General features: G+C 32.6%; 1 protein-coding gene across 1 annotated transcript; it reads left to right on the top strand.

The window, feature by feature from the left end:
* LOC109836636 lies at window positions 1,661-8,048 on the top strand. Its single transcript, XM_020404606.1, has 4 exons — window positions 1,661-1,847; window positions 6,281-6,327; window positions 6,645-6,789; window positions 7,553-8,048. Exons 2-4 carry the CDS (start codon window positions 6,293-6,295, stop codon window positions 7,817-7,819), a joined length of 447 nt encoding a protein of 148 aa, XP_020260195.1. The 5' UTR covers window positions 1,661-1,847; window positions 6,281-6,292; the 3' UTR covers window positions 7,820-8,048.

Below are 18,719 nucleotides of genomic sequence, written 5' to 3'. Positions count from 1 at the left end.
TTATATTAATTAATAACATTAAATATAGTTATAATTAATTAGTAATTATAATATAATATATTATATTTTGGTATAAAGTAAAATAATATATTATATTATAATAACATACCAAATAATATATTAAACCAATTAGGTAAATTAATTTAGACTTAATTGATAGATAAATATTGTCTTTTAATAAGATGTCACATCAACAATTATCCCACATGATTTGTCAAATCAAAAATTTAAATTGTTTAATTTTCCTAAATTGTCCAACTTTACACCACTCAAATTATTCCAAAGGTGGGGTTAGTTAAGTAGAACTCAAAATTAGAACTGAGATAATTTGTGGAACAATTTTTTAAAGTGTTAGTCCATTGGAACTAGAACTAGAATAAAATTACATTGTGTTAGTCAATAAAAACGGGATAAAAAGTAAAATTGGGATAATTATAAAAAATTATCCCACTTTTATTAAATTCGTATAAAAAAGAGAGAGTTCTAGTCTCTCAAATTGTTCTAAGTTTTAAGTGAGGACTACACAATAAAAAACTAGACCTTTTTTATTTTTTTAATTTTATTTCTCCATCATCTTCAAACCACACCATAAAATTAGATCTTATCTCTTCTTACTATTCCATGCAATTTAATGTTATTTTTTATTAAGCATTTGAATTGTATAGTTAATTTAAATTTAAAAATTACAATATCATGTTTTATTAAAAAATTATTAAAATTGAGAGATGATGGAATGCTGTGTGGTAGATGGAATAAGAAAGAGAAAAAAGGGAAAAAAAACTATGTTTTTTAATTTATATTACAATAATAATTCCAAAAAAATAAAAAATTACAAATTATTATTATCAAAATAGTTCTTCAAAATTAATTAACACTAAAGTAAATAATTAATAATAACAATAAGTTTTAAAATGTATAAATAGTAGTCTTATCATCAAAATACATGACTTATATGATTATTAATTTATGAAAATTATCCTTAATTATACTAACAATTGTCCTACTAAAATATCATGTTTTTTAAAAATTACTCTTAATTATCCCATTAAAATATCCCATATTAAAAAATTATCACATAATAAAAATTATTCCACTTATATATAAAAAAAAATTCTAAATAAACCCATTCACATTTAAAAAAAATCAAACCCCTTGAGTTTTTTTTTACAAAAATCGACCAACTTTCTCGTCATGTCAGCATCGTGACGAGAAAGTGGGTCGATTTTTTTAATCTGGTTCCTAAATAGTCGAGATTGCCAACCCCGACTATTTAGGAGGTTGCTCGACTGTTTAGGAGGTTACAAAACCCTAATTACAACCCTAAATCCTGACATTCTATGCACTAAATAGTCATGATTATTTAGGAACCGGATTAAAAAAATGAATTGTTTTTTGTAAAAAAAATTCAAAAAAATCGATTTAAAAAAAATATATAAATAAGTTTGTTTAGAAAATTTCTTCCTATAAAAAATGTTCTAAAAATGTTCTAGCGACCTAACAACCAAAAAAAATAAAATTATTTCGTTGCAACAATCATCCACCTAGCCCAAGTCTTCTTTCCAAATCCCGCTCCGCCTCCGCCTCCGCCTCCGCGTCCCGCTCGGCCTCCGGTCCCGCTCCGCCTCCGCCTTCGCCGCTCCGCCTCCGCCTCCGCCTCCGCGTCCCGCTCGGCCTCCGGTCCCGCTCCGCCTCCGCCTTCGCGTCCCGCTCCGCCACCTGCAGTGTATGGAGTTGTAAAATACATATATTTGATAAAAATACATATAATTAAAAATACGACGACGCGACGACGACCATCCACGACGTCCGACCTCCTCTTCTCCTCCTCAATTTGGTATATCACTAAGGTGAATTCAAAACCCTAAGCCCTAATTTTTTTTGATAAAAGCCCTAATTTCTAGCATTTGTTGGCTGAATTGATGAATCTTGGATATTTGTGCATATTTTTTTTGAAAGATTAGAGGGTAGTTCCGTTAGCTTCACTGATTTGTTATTAAATCAACCAAATGAGGGATAATGGAAGATGTCATGGTGTAGATTGCAAAATGTATTTCATGGCCTTGCCGTTGCTCTGGGTGGCTGGTGATAATCTTTAATTTCAGATGTTTTATGCTGCATTCTTATTTTAGTCAAGGGATGCTATTAGAAGTCTGTTCTGCTTATGCTAAAACCTGATGACTACTGAAATCTTCTAAGCTTTACTAATTTATATTGACTACAGAATTTTACCAATAACTAGGCTCGGAGTTCTATTTACGGGCAATGGATACAAATTAGCTAAATTACCATGACGAGTGCACAAACAAGTAAGGGAGGGAAATGGTTTTGTTCGAGAGCATCTTTATGTGTAACATACAGGGTGCATTTGGTTTGGATACGGTTCGGATATGACACTTCCCATAACCATAGCCACTTTCTGAAAACAGCTCCTAATTTTTTCTCAAATATCCGATTAGTATCCGTATCATATCCGTATCCAACTCTAATATCCGAACCGTATCCGTTTCCGTTTAATGCGGATATGGTAATGCTTTTTTCTTACCAATGAATATCCGAACCGTATCCGTATCCGTTTTCAGAAAGTGGTTATGGTTATGGTAAGTGTCATATCCGAACCGTATCCGAACCGAATGCACCCCTAGTCACGAGTCATTCACAGCGACTGACTAACGAAACCTGTAGCGGCTTCTAAATTTCCTATTCATTTTAGAATCTATGGTTTCTCTGCGAGCAGGCAGCAGCCCTCTCTCAAAGGTGCCTCCTTTTCCCCTTTGTTAATTTCTCTCAAGCAATCGAAAACGAATAGAATAATGTGTCGTTTTCTTGAATTTTTTTAAAAAAATTCCGAGCATTTCTCATGGATATACTGGATAAGAATTTGAGTATGATATGTAGCTGTTATCGAAACTGGATATGTACGGATTTTCTATGGTAATTGTTTGATACTAGAAGAAGCTGATGATGCCTGTACTTTCGCATTTGGGAATATTTTTTGTTTCAAATATCATAGATAGTATGCTGATTAGGTGCTCTTGTTTAAGTCTTCATTGGCGATTCATATTAATGTTGAATTAATTCATTTCAGCTGGTAGTAAGCAAGAACATCATTTACATTTATTAGGGTTGAGCTTTTCCGGAGAAATTCTAATTGACATATGCTCTACAAATTTCTAGGATGTAATAAACTTATGAATTTTTTTTTTAGTTTTGATGTAAGGAGACTTTTAGAGAACTTAAGGAGACTAACTTATTTGTGAATTTCATGAATCTTGAAATAGTCATGACGCTATAGGGTTGAAATTGCTAGTTGGAGATTAGGATATGTAAAGTTGGAAGCTTGCAATAGGCCACTTCAATCCCCTTACCACTGCAATTGTCCTTCTCAAAACATTTGAACTCGCAGTAGGGTTTTCCAAAAGCACATGCTTGTCATGTCCATCTCAGCTGTATGCATGGTTTTCCCCTTTTTTAGTGTTTTTGGATGTGTAAACAATTTAACAGTATGATAATACTTCATGTAATCAGTTGGTGTAGAATTTGACATTGAACTAATAAATTTTGAAATTGCTGCACTGATTTAAAATCATCAAATTTAGCCACCTTTTTCCTGCACTAACATTATAATACGCTTATTATTAAAAATAACAATATTGTATTATAATATATATACAACTTTAAATAAATTTTGAAAAAAAATACTATTTATCCTCCTTTCCTATCAAAAAATTCAAACTATAAAACAAAGATGTATAAGCACAACTCACGTGCTCTATACTAGTTTTGCTTTAAAAAGAGAGGATTTCGAATGGCCTGGAACCATTTTGCGACTCAGGGTCATATTTGAAGAAGTTATTTTAAATGTATTCCTTTATTTCCTTTATTTATTTATTTTAATCAAATATTGTTAACCTTTAATGCTTCTATAATAATTCTGTAAAACCTTTAATGTTGTTTAAACTTTAATAAGCTCCAAGTCTTGTAATAAACCAAGAGGGGTAAAAATAAGTCGGAGTGATAAATTACTAGGCTGTTAGACATTTTCATAGAAGCGTTTTTAAGATAGTGCTTGATTCCAGTACGAAAGAAGAGAGTATTTGTTTTATGGAAGGGGGATAGTTCCTTGCCTCTTNATTTTAGGATAAAGAGGATAATTTTTGGGACATTGCTTTTTAGTGTTATTCAGTGAGACATTGGAATTGAGACTTTTACTTTTGGTGTTAGTGGTATGTTGGAGCACTTGTGGGATAATTATCCACTTGGGATACAATTGTCCCACTTATATTATAAATTTTTTATCCCGAACTCAAATGTTGCTCCATTCTTCATGTTGGGGTAATTTAGGGGCAAGTGGGATAAATTAGGAGCACTCATATACTTAACTAATTAATACATGCTAATTATATTAAATACTTAAAATAATTGAATAATATATATAAAATAACATTTAAATAATTTATAAATAGTAAACTTGTTGTTATATGCTATGTTAATTATAATATAATATGATACATTATTTTCTATATTATATCTGAATATATTACCTTATAATACTATTCCTTCTCTTATAAGTTACAACATGATATGTTATAAACTAATATTTTATTTGTATAATATTATATTATACTAAAACTATTGTAATATATTATATTATATTTTATTACATTATAATATAATATGCTATAATATATTTTATTTTATTCCATTGTTATATAATATGTTATATTATATATTATTATGTTATAACATTATATTATTATATTTTTACTTGTGATATTATGTACTTTAATTTGCTATAATATTCATAAATATAATATTATATAACATATTGTTAATCATGTTAATTAGTATATATTATGACACAATATAATAATATAATATTTTAAATAATATCACTATATATAAATAAACAAAATATTATAATATTTTATACAATACATCATAATCTATGAATATCGTGTTGTGATAATTTTAATTAAATATTATATTATACAAATATTATTTTAAAATTTATTGTTTGTATATTATATCAATCATTATGTAATTTAGCACACTATTATAATATAATATATTATAATATATTAATTAATAATGTTTAAAATAGTTATAGTTAATTAGTAATTATAGTATAACATATTATATTTTAGCATAAATTAAAATAGTAACTACGTTATAATAATATACTAAACCAATTGGAGAAATTAATTTAGACTTAATTGATAAATAAATGTTATATTTTAATAAGGTGTCATGTTAGAAATTATTTCACATAATTTGTCAAATCAAATATGGATTGAGAATTTTTCTTTGAATTTCTCCATGTGATGCTTACTAACCAATGTTAGAAACCATTAAGGCCTATATATCTTATGGAATTAACTGTTAAAATTATCGTTGTTTTATTTAAAAATATAATTTAGGTAGGTTTAAAAAAGAAGTGGGATCGTTAACAGTTATTCAATAAATATTAAGAACTGACAAGTTGTAATCTTAGCTTGTGAGTATCACATAAAATTCAGAGAATAGAAGATATTAATGTGCAAATATTAGAAATTTTAGGATATATAAATGTTGTAAAAAAAAAAAACAAATGATACTATACAAGTGCAGAAAAAGGGAAAATACAAGGTACTTAATGGTTAATCTAAACATTTTTTTAGGACCGTTGGTTGTTTGATGATGAGATATCAACGACCTTTATGTTGTGGTTTTAATTCCCAAACACCATACTTCAAGACCACTTCAGGTTTCCGCAGGTGATCGCGATTTCTTCTTATTTTTCTCTTTTTTTTCTTATGTAAGCTATTTTCTTCTTCCTTTTCTTTCCTCTGATGGCTTTGAAATACCATTAGTTGAGATCTTCTCTATCGTGGAAAAAAATTGTTGCATGCTAGGTGCTTGATTTATGTCTCATTGGACTCTCTTAATACCCATTAATTTTTTTTTGTTATTTTTATTTTTAATTGAATGTAGTGTTGATTACTGAGAGGAATATAGAACTTTTCCTTTTATAATTTGGCGCAATGTAATGCGTACTGTTGGAAAACAATTTAAATTTCCGCTGAGTTTCCTGTGTTGTACTTTGATGAATTGCTGGTTCTTGCATGGCTGCTTGTCTTCTTGCAGTATTCACTAGATATAATACTGTGTAAATATTTCATATTTGGTTTGAGACTCGGTTTCTTCTTCGTATTGGATGGTTTTAGTCTCAGCAATGTGTTTCTCTCTGCAATTTAGCTGTTTGATAAAATGCCCATTGACGCAACCTGCGTTTAATTTGCAGGTGATTCTCCCAATGGCTAACTTTTTGAAAGCTCAGAAGTTCCTCAGGCAAGCTAATCCTCTATTCCTTGTATTTACATGTTCACTATTATATCATATTGCTATTGGTTCGAAAATATCACAGATGAATTAGAAGTCTCGTGCTAAGCTCACATTTGTGCGATGCATGATTCATAGATTGAATTGATATTCTTTGCGTGGTTTTTTCCCCTCCTATCAGTTATGTTTGATTGCATTTGTATTAATTGAATTTCTCTCTTTCTTTCTCTTTTCAAGCAAATAATGTAATATTGAATAATGGATAGTTGTATTTATGGTTATTTTACTCAATAATCAAGAAATTTATTTGTTCTTTGGTAATTTAGCAAAATTGGGCTTGGGAAGGAGGATATGTATTTCTGGAAGCAGATGGGGAAGGCTATGTTATGCACTTACACACTGTTTGGACTTGCTTGGTTGTATAACGAAACTTCCCCTCTTGGTTGGTGGACATTGAAGCCTCGGCCAAAGGTGAGACCTATACTTCATAACTGTGTTGTTCTCCTACATCCCTCTCTCTTTTTATTAATGCATTCTGTTCTATGCATGTAAAAGTTATTCAGGGTCTAATCCGTATACTGAAGATTTATGTTGTATGTCGTAGTTAGCTGAAGTGTAGTAAGTGAAGTATCTCTTCTTAACTCTAAGGTAAGCATGCAAGTAACAAAATGATAGAGGTTGTATTTAATGAACTGTTTCTGGAAAATATTGTGTGATTGTTTTGATTTACATGATAACTCATACATGGTGAAAACATTCATGATCAAAATTAGAAGTTTCCTCAGATGAAGAAGAACAGGGCATGGCTTGCAGAAGCATTTTAAGAGGTGGAGTGTCCTATTGAGGAAGTAATAAATCTCTTGCATAATTTTTGGTTACACAGTATATGGGTTAAAGTAGTGATAAGATTGTGATTATCAGCGGGAGACGGTGAAATTTACAAAAAATATCAGTACATATTTTGTGTGATATGATCTCAAGAAACCAATAATTCTCTCCTTCAGATTTCTTTCCTAGCTAACATAGTTTCATTTCATCTTAAATTTGCAAACACTGTATCTGCGTAATAGTATTATCCAGCCTTTACCAAACATTTCTTGTATGGTTCAGAAATTGGATTGGCATCTGATTTGCATTTGATCTTGTACCTGCTTATATGTACATTTATTCCAAAATATTTGTCCTGGTATCCAAAATTAGTCACTTTGAGAGCCATTTCTTCTTTTGCCCACAGGAAGAGAAAGAGATGGCTCATCTCTACGAGCGCAGGAGGTTTCCATATCCCGGTGACAAAGAAGCAGTCGAAGAGTTCATCGCCAGTGGAGGCACCCTCGGCACAACAATTGGACCTAAAGGCTTTGTAGACACTGCAAAGGATTCCGACAACTTTCAGAAGCAACTGCAGTCCAAGAAATTTGATCAGGAGGCTCAAAAACTATGGTTTCGTATGAGGAATGAGGTCATTCAGGAACTCCAAGAGAAAGGGTTCGATGTTGAGTAAAGAGGATAAGAAGAAAATTTAGCCTTGTTTCTATACATACCCGTATGTACGCATGTTACTTTGCCAGCTAAACATTGCATGATAACTGTATAATTTGTGGACTGAGGAAATGATGAAGACCCTTCGATTATTTACTATGATGGATGTTTGCTGGCCTTAAAAGAAGAGAGAACGCATCTCGACTGTTGTACTCAAATTAGGCAATGATAACTTTGTTCGTTTATCTTTAGAACCTGGATATCTATATTGTTACTTAGCTGCTTAATTGCCCTTCTTCCTTCTGTTTTGCTTTTTGTCTTCTCCATATTTCGTTAACACTGGCGAGGACATTGCACGTGCCACCTCCATTTAGGATTTTATGCAAAAGAGTGCTACAGTTTTTATGTAAACGAAAGTTAAATATAGAGATGTTGTGTATATATACAAAAAGTTGCATTCACAACACTTATACTTTAAAAAGAAATTATATGCAACGTGGACAACAATAAGGTTAATTTCTAATTTTTTTGAACTTATTTTAGATAGAGCCAGTGCGGAAAAGTTTCAAATTTTTTACATTACTACATTTTAAGATATATTAATTTAGACTAGATTACACACAAACTTGCAAAATTATACCATCAATTTTCTAGTGCCCTCATTTTACTTATTAGCAATCAGCCCCTCTCAATTTTTGTAAGGAGGGTGGAGTGACTTGGAATTTATCTTTCTCAACTACCCACTACACCCTAAAAAAATCCATCCTTCTTAAATTTTGATATCCTAAAATTCTACTGGTGATAGGTTGAAACTGCAAAGTTTTCAAACTAAAGTTAATCTTACAAGTTGATATTCCAAAGCATCAAATTTTTTCCAAACTCAAAAAACTAAAATTTGATTTTTTAATATTATTTTTGCACCTTTTATGTATGAAACTGTCAAATTTGAATTTTAGAATAGAAGAAGAGAAAAAAAGGCTCTTTTCTGCAACATGGTCTTTTATTTAAACATATTTTTTTTTTGATATGGACTTAAATCAAACATCGCTTTTTAGTGCAAAAACCTTCAAAAAATAATTTAAATTTAGGAGATATAAAGATGTTATATTATTTTTCCGCTCTTTTTTCCCTCCTACTTAGATCATGAAAAATCCATAATGCGGTTGTACTACTGCCTACTCATCAATGAATCACGATAGTTCCACGCTCCTTGTGGCTCATTTGAACACTATTTTCTTCCGGTATCTCTAAATCTTTAAGTATCTTTCTTCATTCCAAACCTTGTTTGCATGCAGACACACTTAGAATTATATAAGAATTCGAGTGTTAAGATAACAACATGAAGCAATGGAAGAAGTTGATGAAAAAAGGAGCAGCACGTTAAGCAGAAGGCGTCAAACTAAAACAGATTTATTAGTACAACCAACTCAAATTGAAGGGCGTTTTGTCAATTCATATTCCTTGTAGTGAGCAAGTGAATACTTTGCTGGGTCCCACCAGTATTGCGCCACACAGAAAACAATGGGAAACACTAGAGGCACACCCTTAAACCACACTCCCAATCACATCCCTCTCCCAGCTACAGTGTTTTTAGGTTTTTTAAATAAAGCATGTGGGCCCCCAAAACACTGTAGCTGGGAGAGGGATGTTGTTAGAAGTGTGGTTTAAGGGTGTACCTCTAGTGTTTCCCGAAAACAATCAAACTCATAGTAGTTACCATAAATGATGTGGGCCCCACCTGTGTAGAGGACACAAAAACAAGTCCCACAACATAAGACATGAATTTCTTATTTTTAACTTCTCTAGAATTTTAAATATTATGTGTAGACAAAGTAGAGATACATTTCAAATTTTCTATGAAATAACATACTTAAATAATAAAATAATAGCGTGACCAAAGGTTTCAAAAATGTGAGGAAATGCATAGATGTTATATATAATTAGTGAATGATTAATTACTATCAATGACATATTTGAGAATTATCCAATCTAAAAGGGTAAAAATAAAAATTAAAAGTTTTGACAAAACAACCCCCTTTTATGTGTACTATAGATATAGATATAGATATAGATAAGTAGTAGAGGACTACAATCAGGGGTGCTAAATCGTATTCGTATTCGAGAAAATATCCGTAACCGTATCCGTTAGGATACGAATATTGTTACTCAAATCTATAACCGATAGGATATGGTTACGGATATGGTTTTGTAGTGAAATATCCGTATCCGAAATATCCGAATACATATTAGTCATACTCTTACGATAGTTTCGATTCTTAAATTATGTTTTTTTGGTTAATTTTGATGATCAAGATATCTAATCTTAAAATTTCAATTATAATGGACATATTAACAAACTCTTTTGTATTACATGAACTATGTTTTTCTAAATACTATCTAGTTTTCTCATATCTGTTTTGTATCCGCATGCATATCCGCTTATATATCCGCATGTATATCCGTAACCGTATCCGATTTTAGCGGATATGGTTATAAATTTTTCTTACCGAGGTATATCTGTATCCGTATCCGTATCCGAGATGGATAAGCGGATATGGATATGATAAGCATCATATCCGAGTCGTATCCGGACCGAATGCACCCCTAACTACAATACTTAAATACTCCATTCCTTTAAAGTAGCTCAATTCAAAACAAGATCTATAAACAAACTATAAGATAAGTAGTAGAGGACTCGAATGCTTAAATATTCCATTCTTTTAGAGTAGCTCAATTCAAAATAAGAACAGGATGAAGACTGTCCTTGATGTAGTTATTTCCCCGTCTCAGAGTGCTTTTGTCCCTGGGCGTCACATCCACGACAATGTGATTGCAGCTTTCGAAACGGTGCATTCAATTCGTAGAAAAGGAGCCAACGGGGATGCTCAGTTAGTTCTCAAACTGGATATTAGTAAAGCTTATGACAGAGTTGAGTGGGTCTTTTTGCATAAGATGATGGAGAAGCTGGGTTTTGCTGATAGGTGGATTCAGCTTATTTTGAGGTGTGTGACTACAACGTCCTTCTCAGTTCTTTGGGAAGGAGAGCCTACTGGTCTTTTCAAACCAACAAGAGGGTTGAGACAAGGTGATCCTTTGTCACCGTACCTCTTTTTGCTGTGCTCTGAGGGACTTTCGAGTTTATTTTTCCATGCCGATATGCTGGGATTCATCCATGGAGTGCAAGCCAGTAGGAGCGCACCTTCAATTTCCCATCTTCTGTTTGCAGATGATAGCCTCATTTTTGTGCGGGCAGAAACTCAAGAAGTTGTCAACCTAAAACAGATTCTTCTTTTGTACGAAGCTGCGGCTGGACAGAAAATTAATTTTGACAAGTCAGCTGTGGCTTTTGGTCTAGGGGTGAGACAGGAGAAGGAGGAGGAATTGAAACAGTTACTGGGGGTTGAAGTAGTTCCATTTCACGAGAGATACTTGGGTTTGCCTACTATGACGGGTAAGAATAAAAAAGAGATGTTCAAGAGATTGAATGAGAGACTGGATCATCATTTGGTAGGGTGGCAGAGCAAATTCTTGTCCAAAGCAGGAAAGATGACCCTAATTAAAGCAGTTGCCCAGGCAATACCTACGTACACAATGAGTGTCTTCCGGCTTTCCAAAGGAATTCATAAGTCTTTTCAATCAAAGATAACAAGCTATTGGTGGGGGAAAGGAGGAGGAAATAAGGGGCTGCACTGGTGTAAATGGGCAGAGTTGTGTCGAAACAAATGGGACGGCGGTCTTGGCTTTCGGGATTTAGAGTTATTTAATCAGGCTCTTTTGGCCAAAACCTATTGGAGGATTATGCACTCTGCTCACTCTCTTGTTCGTCGTTTACTACAAGCTAAGTATCTACCGAATCGGGAGTGGCTGGAAGGAAGAGTGAAGAAGGGTGCTTCATTGATGTGGAGAAGTCTAGTGTGGGGAAAAGAGGTTCTACAGATGGGAATGAGATGGAGAGTAGGGGACGGGACTCAAATTCGATTAAAAGTAGACAAGTGGATTCCTCAACCTCATACCTTTAGAGTTATCTCTCACAACGCCATACCGGAAAATGCCACAGTTGCAGATCTTATTCTGCCTTCTAGAGCATGGAATGTGGAGCTGATTCGTAGACTTTTTTTTGGTATCGGAGGCCAATACGATTTTGTCTATTCCTTTGCCAAGAAATGGCGGGTTTGATAAATTAGTTTGGCATTATAATAAGAATGGCAGGTACTCAGTAAAATCAGGCTATTGGGTTGCAGATCAGGCAAGAAACAGAAGGGAGGATGCTGCGTCTGGAAGTTCTGTGGGGAATAATTCTTTATCTCATCAAGGGTGGAAGAGACTTTGGGGATTGAACTTACCTAACAAAATTAAGGTATCTTTGTGGAGGGCCTGTAGGGGTTTTATTCCTTGTGCAGATGCTTTGTTTAAGCGGCATGTGGGGGTAGAGGGCAGATGTCAAGGATGCAAAGGAGGTGCAGAATCAGTTGTTCATGCGTTATGGGATTGTAAGCGGGTTAAAAAGGTTTGGAAGTTAACTTTTCTCCATGATGTCTGCACAGTTTGGAGGGAGAGGGACTTTTTTTATTTGTTCAATCATGTGGCCCAAGTTGCCCATCAAAACGAGTTGGAATGGTTTGAGATTCTCTCTTGGTTTATTTGGCATGACAGAAATAAAAGAGTTTATGGAGCTACGGTGTTCGATGCAAAAAATTTGTTGGAAAGGGCTAGTTGCTGGTGGGAGGGTTTTCTGAATGCTAAAGGGATGGTGGGATGTCATGATGGAAGTAGGCAGGGGTTGAGTGATTTAAGAGAAGCATCTCTGATTCGTATATGGAGGAAACCAACTAATGGTTTTGTGAAACTTAATGTAGATGGTGCTTTGGACATTCATAGGGGAATTTATGGAACTGGTGCTGTTGTTCGGGATGAGAGGGGATCTTGTGTTGGTGTCTTGGCTACCCCAGGAACTGGTGCTTTGAGTCCTTTAACCTGTGAAGCTTTGGCCTTAGTGAATGGTCTTCATTTTTGTGTTCAAGCAGGCTTCAAGTACGTGGTGATTGAAGGGGACTCTCTTGCAGTGATCAATGCTTTAAATGGTTCAGAAGAGGACTTAAGTATGGAGGGTGGCCTCATTGATGAAGCTAAGTTCTTGATGAGTTTTTTCATTTCCTGTAGTTGGGACTTTGTGCCCAGAGTTTGTAATCAGGCTGCTCATTGTGTTGCTAGAAGGGCACTATCGCTACCTTACCCTACTTTTTGGTGGCTGATGGTGCCGGACTGGCTGTCCACAATCATTGATGTTGAAGCTAGTAGTTAAGTAGTGATAGGAGTGTAGTACTCTTCCTTCTCTGTTTTGGAAGGTTTAATGAGTCTGCTTTACTCCTCTTCTCAGTTGTAAGCTTTCCTGAATGAATATATTCAATCATCTTTGATCAAAAAAAAAAAAAAAATCAAAATAAGAACAATAAGCAAACAAACTTTCTGCCACTCTTCAATAACAATCAGGAAAAACAATTTTATGAATATGGGTCCTTCAAAATCCTTCATATGCATCAAAAATGCAAAAAAATATTTTTAGTATGTGTCTTTTAAAATTCCTCACATGCATCAAAAGGCAATGCATGAACCAAACATCCTCTTGGTGACATAATAGCACTGAATTTTAGGTCATTTCCATATTAGTCCCGTACATATATAATATTTTAACTCAGTCTTTCAGATCAATCAAATTAACATTGGATCCCTAGAATCTTATAAGTTATTCTAAATTATGTTATTCTAAATTATTCCCTTCGATAGAATATCCGAACGGATTACTGGTAAATCATGAACGGTTGCTTTCAAATTTACCCTAGTTAAATGTATACTCGTTAGATCTGAGAAAGAAGAGAGGAATTATATAATGAGTTAAAGAGGAGGATACTGCCGTCAAGGTAGAAAAATGTAACGATGCTGAATTTAAATGAGCTTGGAGGGAAATGAGATTTTTGTGACCACTATGAGCAAACGCAAGAGTGTAATTGACTTTAAAAGTTAACTAAAAAATTATCATAATCAAACATTAGCAAACTAAAATGATTGATTTGAAGTAGCTTATTCGAATTGAAAGGCCTAATAGCAATATTACTAATTTAAGGGTTTGGAAAAATTGCTGATTTGAGGGACTATTTCTAGAGCGATCAACATTTATCGCTAGTGTTGTGGATCACTAAATAAAAGAACGTGATTATAAAAAATTTAAGAAGCGTTTGACTTCTTTTTACATAAACTATTTCGTCACACTTAAATAAAATAATATTTTTCTATTAAAAAAAATCTCATAAATGTTTTTTAATAAAATACGATAATTATGCAAGGATCTATAAAAATATAAACAGCTTCCCCTCCAGAATCCAGAATCGAGAGGTTTGAGCGCTAGCGGGTCGGTCGGTTGTTAACGCCCACCTAATCCGTTATTGGGATCCGAAATCGTAATCACACTGCTCATTCATCGGACGATCACGAGTCATTCACAGTGACCTATAAATAATATTTGCAGCCGCTTCTAAACTTCCTAATCTAGGGTTTCTCTGTGAGCAGGCAACATCCCTCTCTTAATGACTACTTTCCCCCCTTTCTTCGTGATATCTAAGGTTTGCTAGCTTGTTAATCTCTCTCAAGTAATTTAGAACAAATAGCATGATGTCTCGTTTCCTTTATTTTTTTTTAATTTTCCAAGCATTTTTCATGGATATACTTGATTCAAATTTGAGTATGATATGTAGCTATTATCGAAATTGGATGTGTACGGATTTTCTGTGTTAATTGTTTCATACTAGAAGAAGCTGATGCATTTACATTTGGCATTTGAGAATAATTTTCGTTTTAAATGTCGTAGATGGTATGCTCATTAGGTGCTCTAGTTTAAGTTTTCATGGGCGTTCCATATTTTATGTCGAATTAATTCATTTCAGCTGGTAGGAAACAAACAAGTCATCGAGAAATTATAGGGGTCGAACCATTTTGGTGAAATGCCAATTGACATGTGCTACCAATTTCTAGGATATACTGAAATGATGATGTAAACTTGTTTTTCGTGATTAGTTTTCGTATGAAATTTCGCGAATCTCAAAAATTTAAAGATAGATAGTTAGTGAATGGTTATCATCAGATCCCTCGTATGAAAACAACAAAAGGAATGTTCAATGATTCATTTTTGATGCAGTTTAACTCTTTTCTTTAGGGTTGAAGGTGTTAGTTACAAATTAGGATGTGTCAAATTTGAAGCTTGCAATAGGTCAGTTCAATACTCGTAGCACAAGTTTGTCATGTCCATGTGATCCGTGTAGATAGTTTTCCCCTTTGCTGGTGTTTTTGTAGGTGTAACAATTTAACAGTATGAGGATGCTTTGTGTAATCAGTTGGTGTAGTATTTGACATTGAAATAATTTACCAAGGGAAAATCTCTCTTTCGAAATTGCGGCAGACTTTAACTGATTTAAAATCATCAAATTTAGCCACATTTCTGTAGCTTTTCATTTTTCTTTCAGATGTACTTAGATCCTGGCGTTTTTCATTGCTCGAGTACTCTCGACTCTTATCTACTAAACAATGATGTGTCTGTCTATTTACTCTGTGCATGTTTACGTATTCTTAAAGCTCAGTTGTACTATAAAATTTCACCATTATTTATTCATATTATAAGTACTATAGGAAAGCAGATAACCTGCAATAATTTTTATTTCTCTTGTGGTTGATTATAACTTCATATTTCATCCTGTTGTCTCTATAGTTTAGGTCTGGATTTATTTTCTTAAACCTTCTAAACTTATGCTTATTTTTGCTCATTCTGGTATTCAGGTAAGTCATGGTGAAGCATAACAATGTTATCCGTAATGGACACTTCAAGAAGCATTGGCAGAATTATGTGAAGACTTGGTTTGATCAACCTGCTCGTAAAACAAGGAGAAGAATTGGTATGGAATCTTGTGGCTTTCTAATTAACCAGAAAACTTAGCTTCATCATAAAAATTAATTCGAAGTGTCTATAAAGAATCATGTTCTAGTTAGAAGTCATAACAGTGAACACCTTTGTTTTCCAAAATGAAAATGATAGGAGTAGTTGAACATGGCACTTCCCACCATCCATAATTTCACCCAGAGCTATGTCTTTAAATTTTACATTGATATATAGTTTAAATGTCACATTGAAGTTTTCCTCTATTTTTAAATTTAATTCATGCCTTACTTATAGCATGGGCTAAAACCATCTCCAACGCAGCGGCATTTTGAGGCAAAAAGTCGTTTTGCCGCTGCGTGTGAGCTCCAATCCAGCGACATTTTTTTGCTGCATTTTAGCGGTGATGAACAGCGTGACGCCAAATATGGCGTCGCACTGTTCATCACCACATTACTGTTTTTTTATTTTTTTACTTTTTTTATTTTACCTCATACTTTTATGTATTTACAATTTGACCCCAATTATTTTATTAAATGTATAAAACAATCCCAATAATATTTAAATTTTATAATTTTACCCCAATTGTATATTTTATTAAATGTATAAAACAATCCCAATAATATTTAAATTTTATAATTTTACCCCAATTGTATAATTTGGACAAAATAAATTATTTTTTAAACCCCAATTGTATAATTTGGACAAAATAAATTATTTTTTAAAAATAAAAATAATGCTAAAATTTAAAAGAGATTATTATTAATTATAATATTAAAATCTAGACATTATAAGTAAAAAAGTCCCATGAAATATAAAAAGCAATCTTAATACATAATTCAAATATAAATTACATATCTGAAATACATAACATATAAAAACTGACACACATAATATAAAACTTCATTAAAATAAAACATAAAATACAAACTAAACATGGAACATTACATAAGATGGACAAGCAACTCTCAATAATCTGGTAGATCGGGCCAGAGTGTCCAATATCATTGAAATAATTGCCAAAATTAGAAGCAGTCCCTTGTTCTTATTGATTTATTTTTTGTATTATTTTAATCTGTTGAGCTTGAACGTACTCACGCACGTTTGGATCAGCAATGGAATTCAAATCTTTCATTATAATTTTTCATTCATCTCTATCTTTTTTCATGGCTATCTTTTCTCGTTCGATATCAAATATTACTTGCCTGTCCAAGCTCGCCTTGTCTAACATGTCTATAAGTCGGTTGTTGGAGGTCTCGATGGAGTCCACTACACTTGACTCATGATCATTATTTTTCCTTTTCAATTTGGCTTTTTTTACCCTAATAGGTCGTTCAAATGGAGTAAATGATGACAGTGCATGAGATGTTGATATAGGAGATTCCGGAGTGGGATTATCTGATTGTGACGAGTCGAAGTTCACACTTTGGGGTTGTCTTCGACCAACTTGTCTTGCTGTGGGGACATCATATTTAAATTTTTTGAAATTTTTAACCATATTCCAGACATGATCAAATTTGAAACCTTTTTTGTACTTTGGTTCTTGCATAAATAACATCTTTGCTCGAACTAACTTCAAATTATAGTGAACATCAAGTTATGTATTTTAACAATAATAATCAAACTAACTACAAGTTAGGCATAAATAACATCTCCAATCACGATTTGCAATTGTGGCAGGATCAACACGTTTTTGGAAAAAACATGTATTACATGACATAATGACTACATGCATTATTATGCACAATATGATAATACATGTATTACATGACATAATGACTACATGCATTATTATGCACAATATGATAATCGAGGATGAACGTGACCTTTATGCACCAATTCAAGAAGTGAGCGAGGATGAACGTGACCTTTATGCACCAATTCAAGAAGTGAGGAAAGCACCAACACCAGAAGTTGATATTGTAGCAGATGAAACTACAATATTTACTCAATTTATTACACGTTACAGACAAATCAACGATAAAGATGTCCATATTGCGCTTCGTAATGCATTGATAGATCATTTATGGGAGGAATACACTATTTCAGATAGTTAAGTGCATATTAAATTTGTAATTTTTATATTGTAGTTAATGTTTAATTATTTTCTTGTATTTTATTTTCTGTTGTGTTCTTAAATGTAATATTTTGGTAATATCAATAATAAAAATATAATATTTTAGCAATCAAATTATTTTAATTAATAAAATAATATTTTATTGTTTTATTAGTTTAATTTTCTAAATAATAAATCATTTTGTTTGAAAAATATGTGAAAAAAATTAAATTTGGTATGTGGGGTAAATTGTTGAAATAGTTAAAAATATAGGGAATAAAAATAATAATAAAAAAGTAGATAAAAAAGAATATACTGAGAATATTTTTTTTTGGTGCAAAAAATGATGCAATGGATTGAAGATGAATTACTGTTAGATGTGACTTTTGCACCATTTTGTTACAAAATTTACACCATTTTGATGCGATGGGTTGAAGATGCCCTAAGCCAACAAAAATATTATACATAAAGTATTTCATGTAGCATATACATTTTTTTATTTGCATGTGATCTGAAAGATATAATTGTACAATTCTTTCATTTTTTAATAAAAAAAATACATGCTAAATAACACAAACTATTCTTTCAATTTACGACTGTCAAAATGAGTGTAGTTTATCAGAAGGAAAAAAAAAAGAATGTATGACACACTAATTTGTTTAATTAGGGCCGACAATTGAAACTTTCACTCTATCTATATTAATTAAGTTCAACATCAAAATTTTGTTTTTAAAGAAACATAGATTCCTATAGAGGAGTGTCGATATCAAAGGGTCATGTCAACATGAAGCAATTTTGTTGACTCCAAATTTACTCGTCTATTACAATTATTTCCTCTCAAATATATGAATCTTGGGAAAATTTCCTCATTCCTCCATACATCACCATCCCTTGTTTAATCTTTATAAAGTAGTGTATAGATATATTATATTATTCTTAGAAAAA

Source organism: Asparagus officinalis, chromosome 4 (assembly GCF_001876935.1).
Source record: "Asparagus officinalis chromosome 4, Aspof.V1, whole genome shotgun sequence".
Classification (NCBI taxonomy): domain Eukaryota; kingdom Viridiplantae; phylum Streptophyta; class Magnoliopsida; order Asparagales; family Asparagaceae; genus Asparagus; species Asparagus officinalis.
Note: the sequence above shows the minus strand (reverse complement) of the source record. Positions and strands in the feature narration are given on the sequence as shown.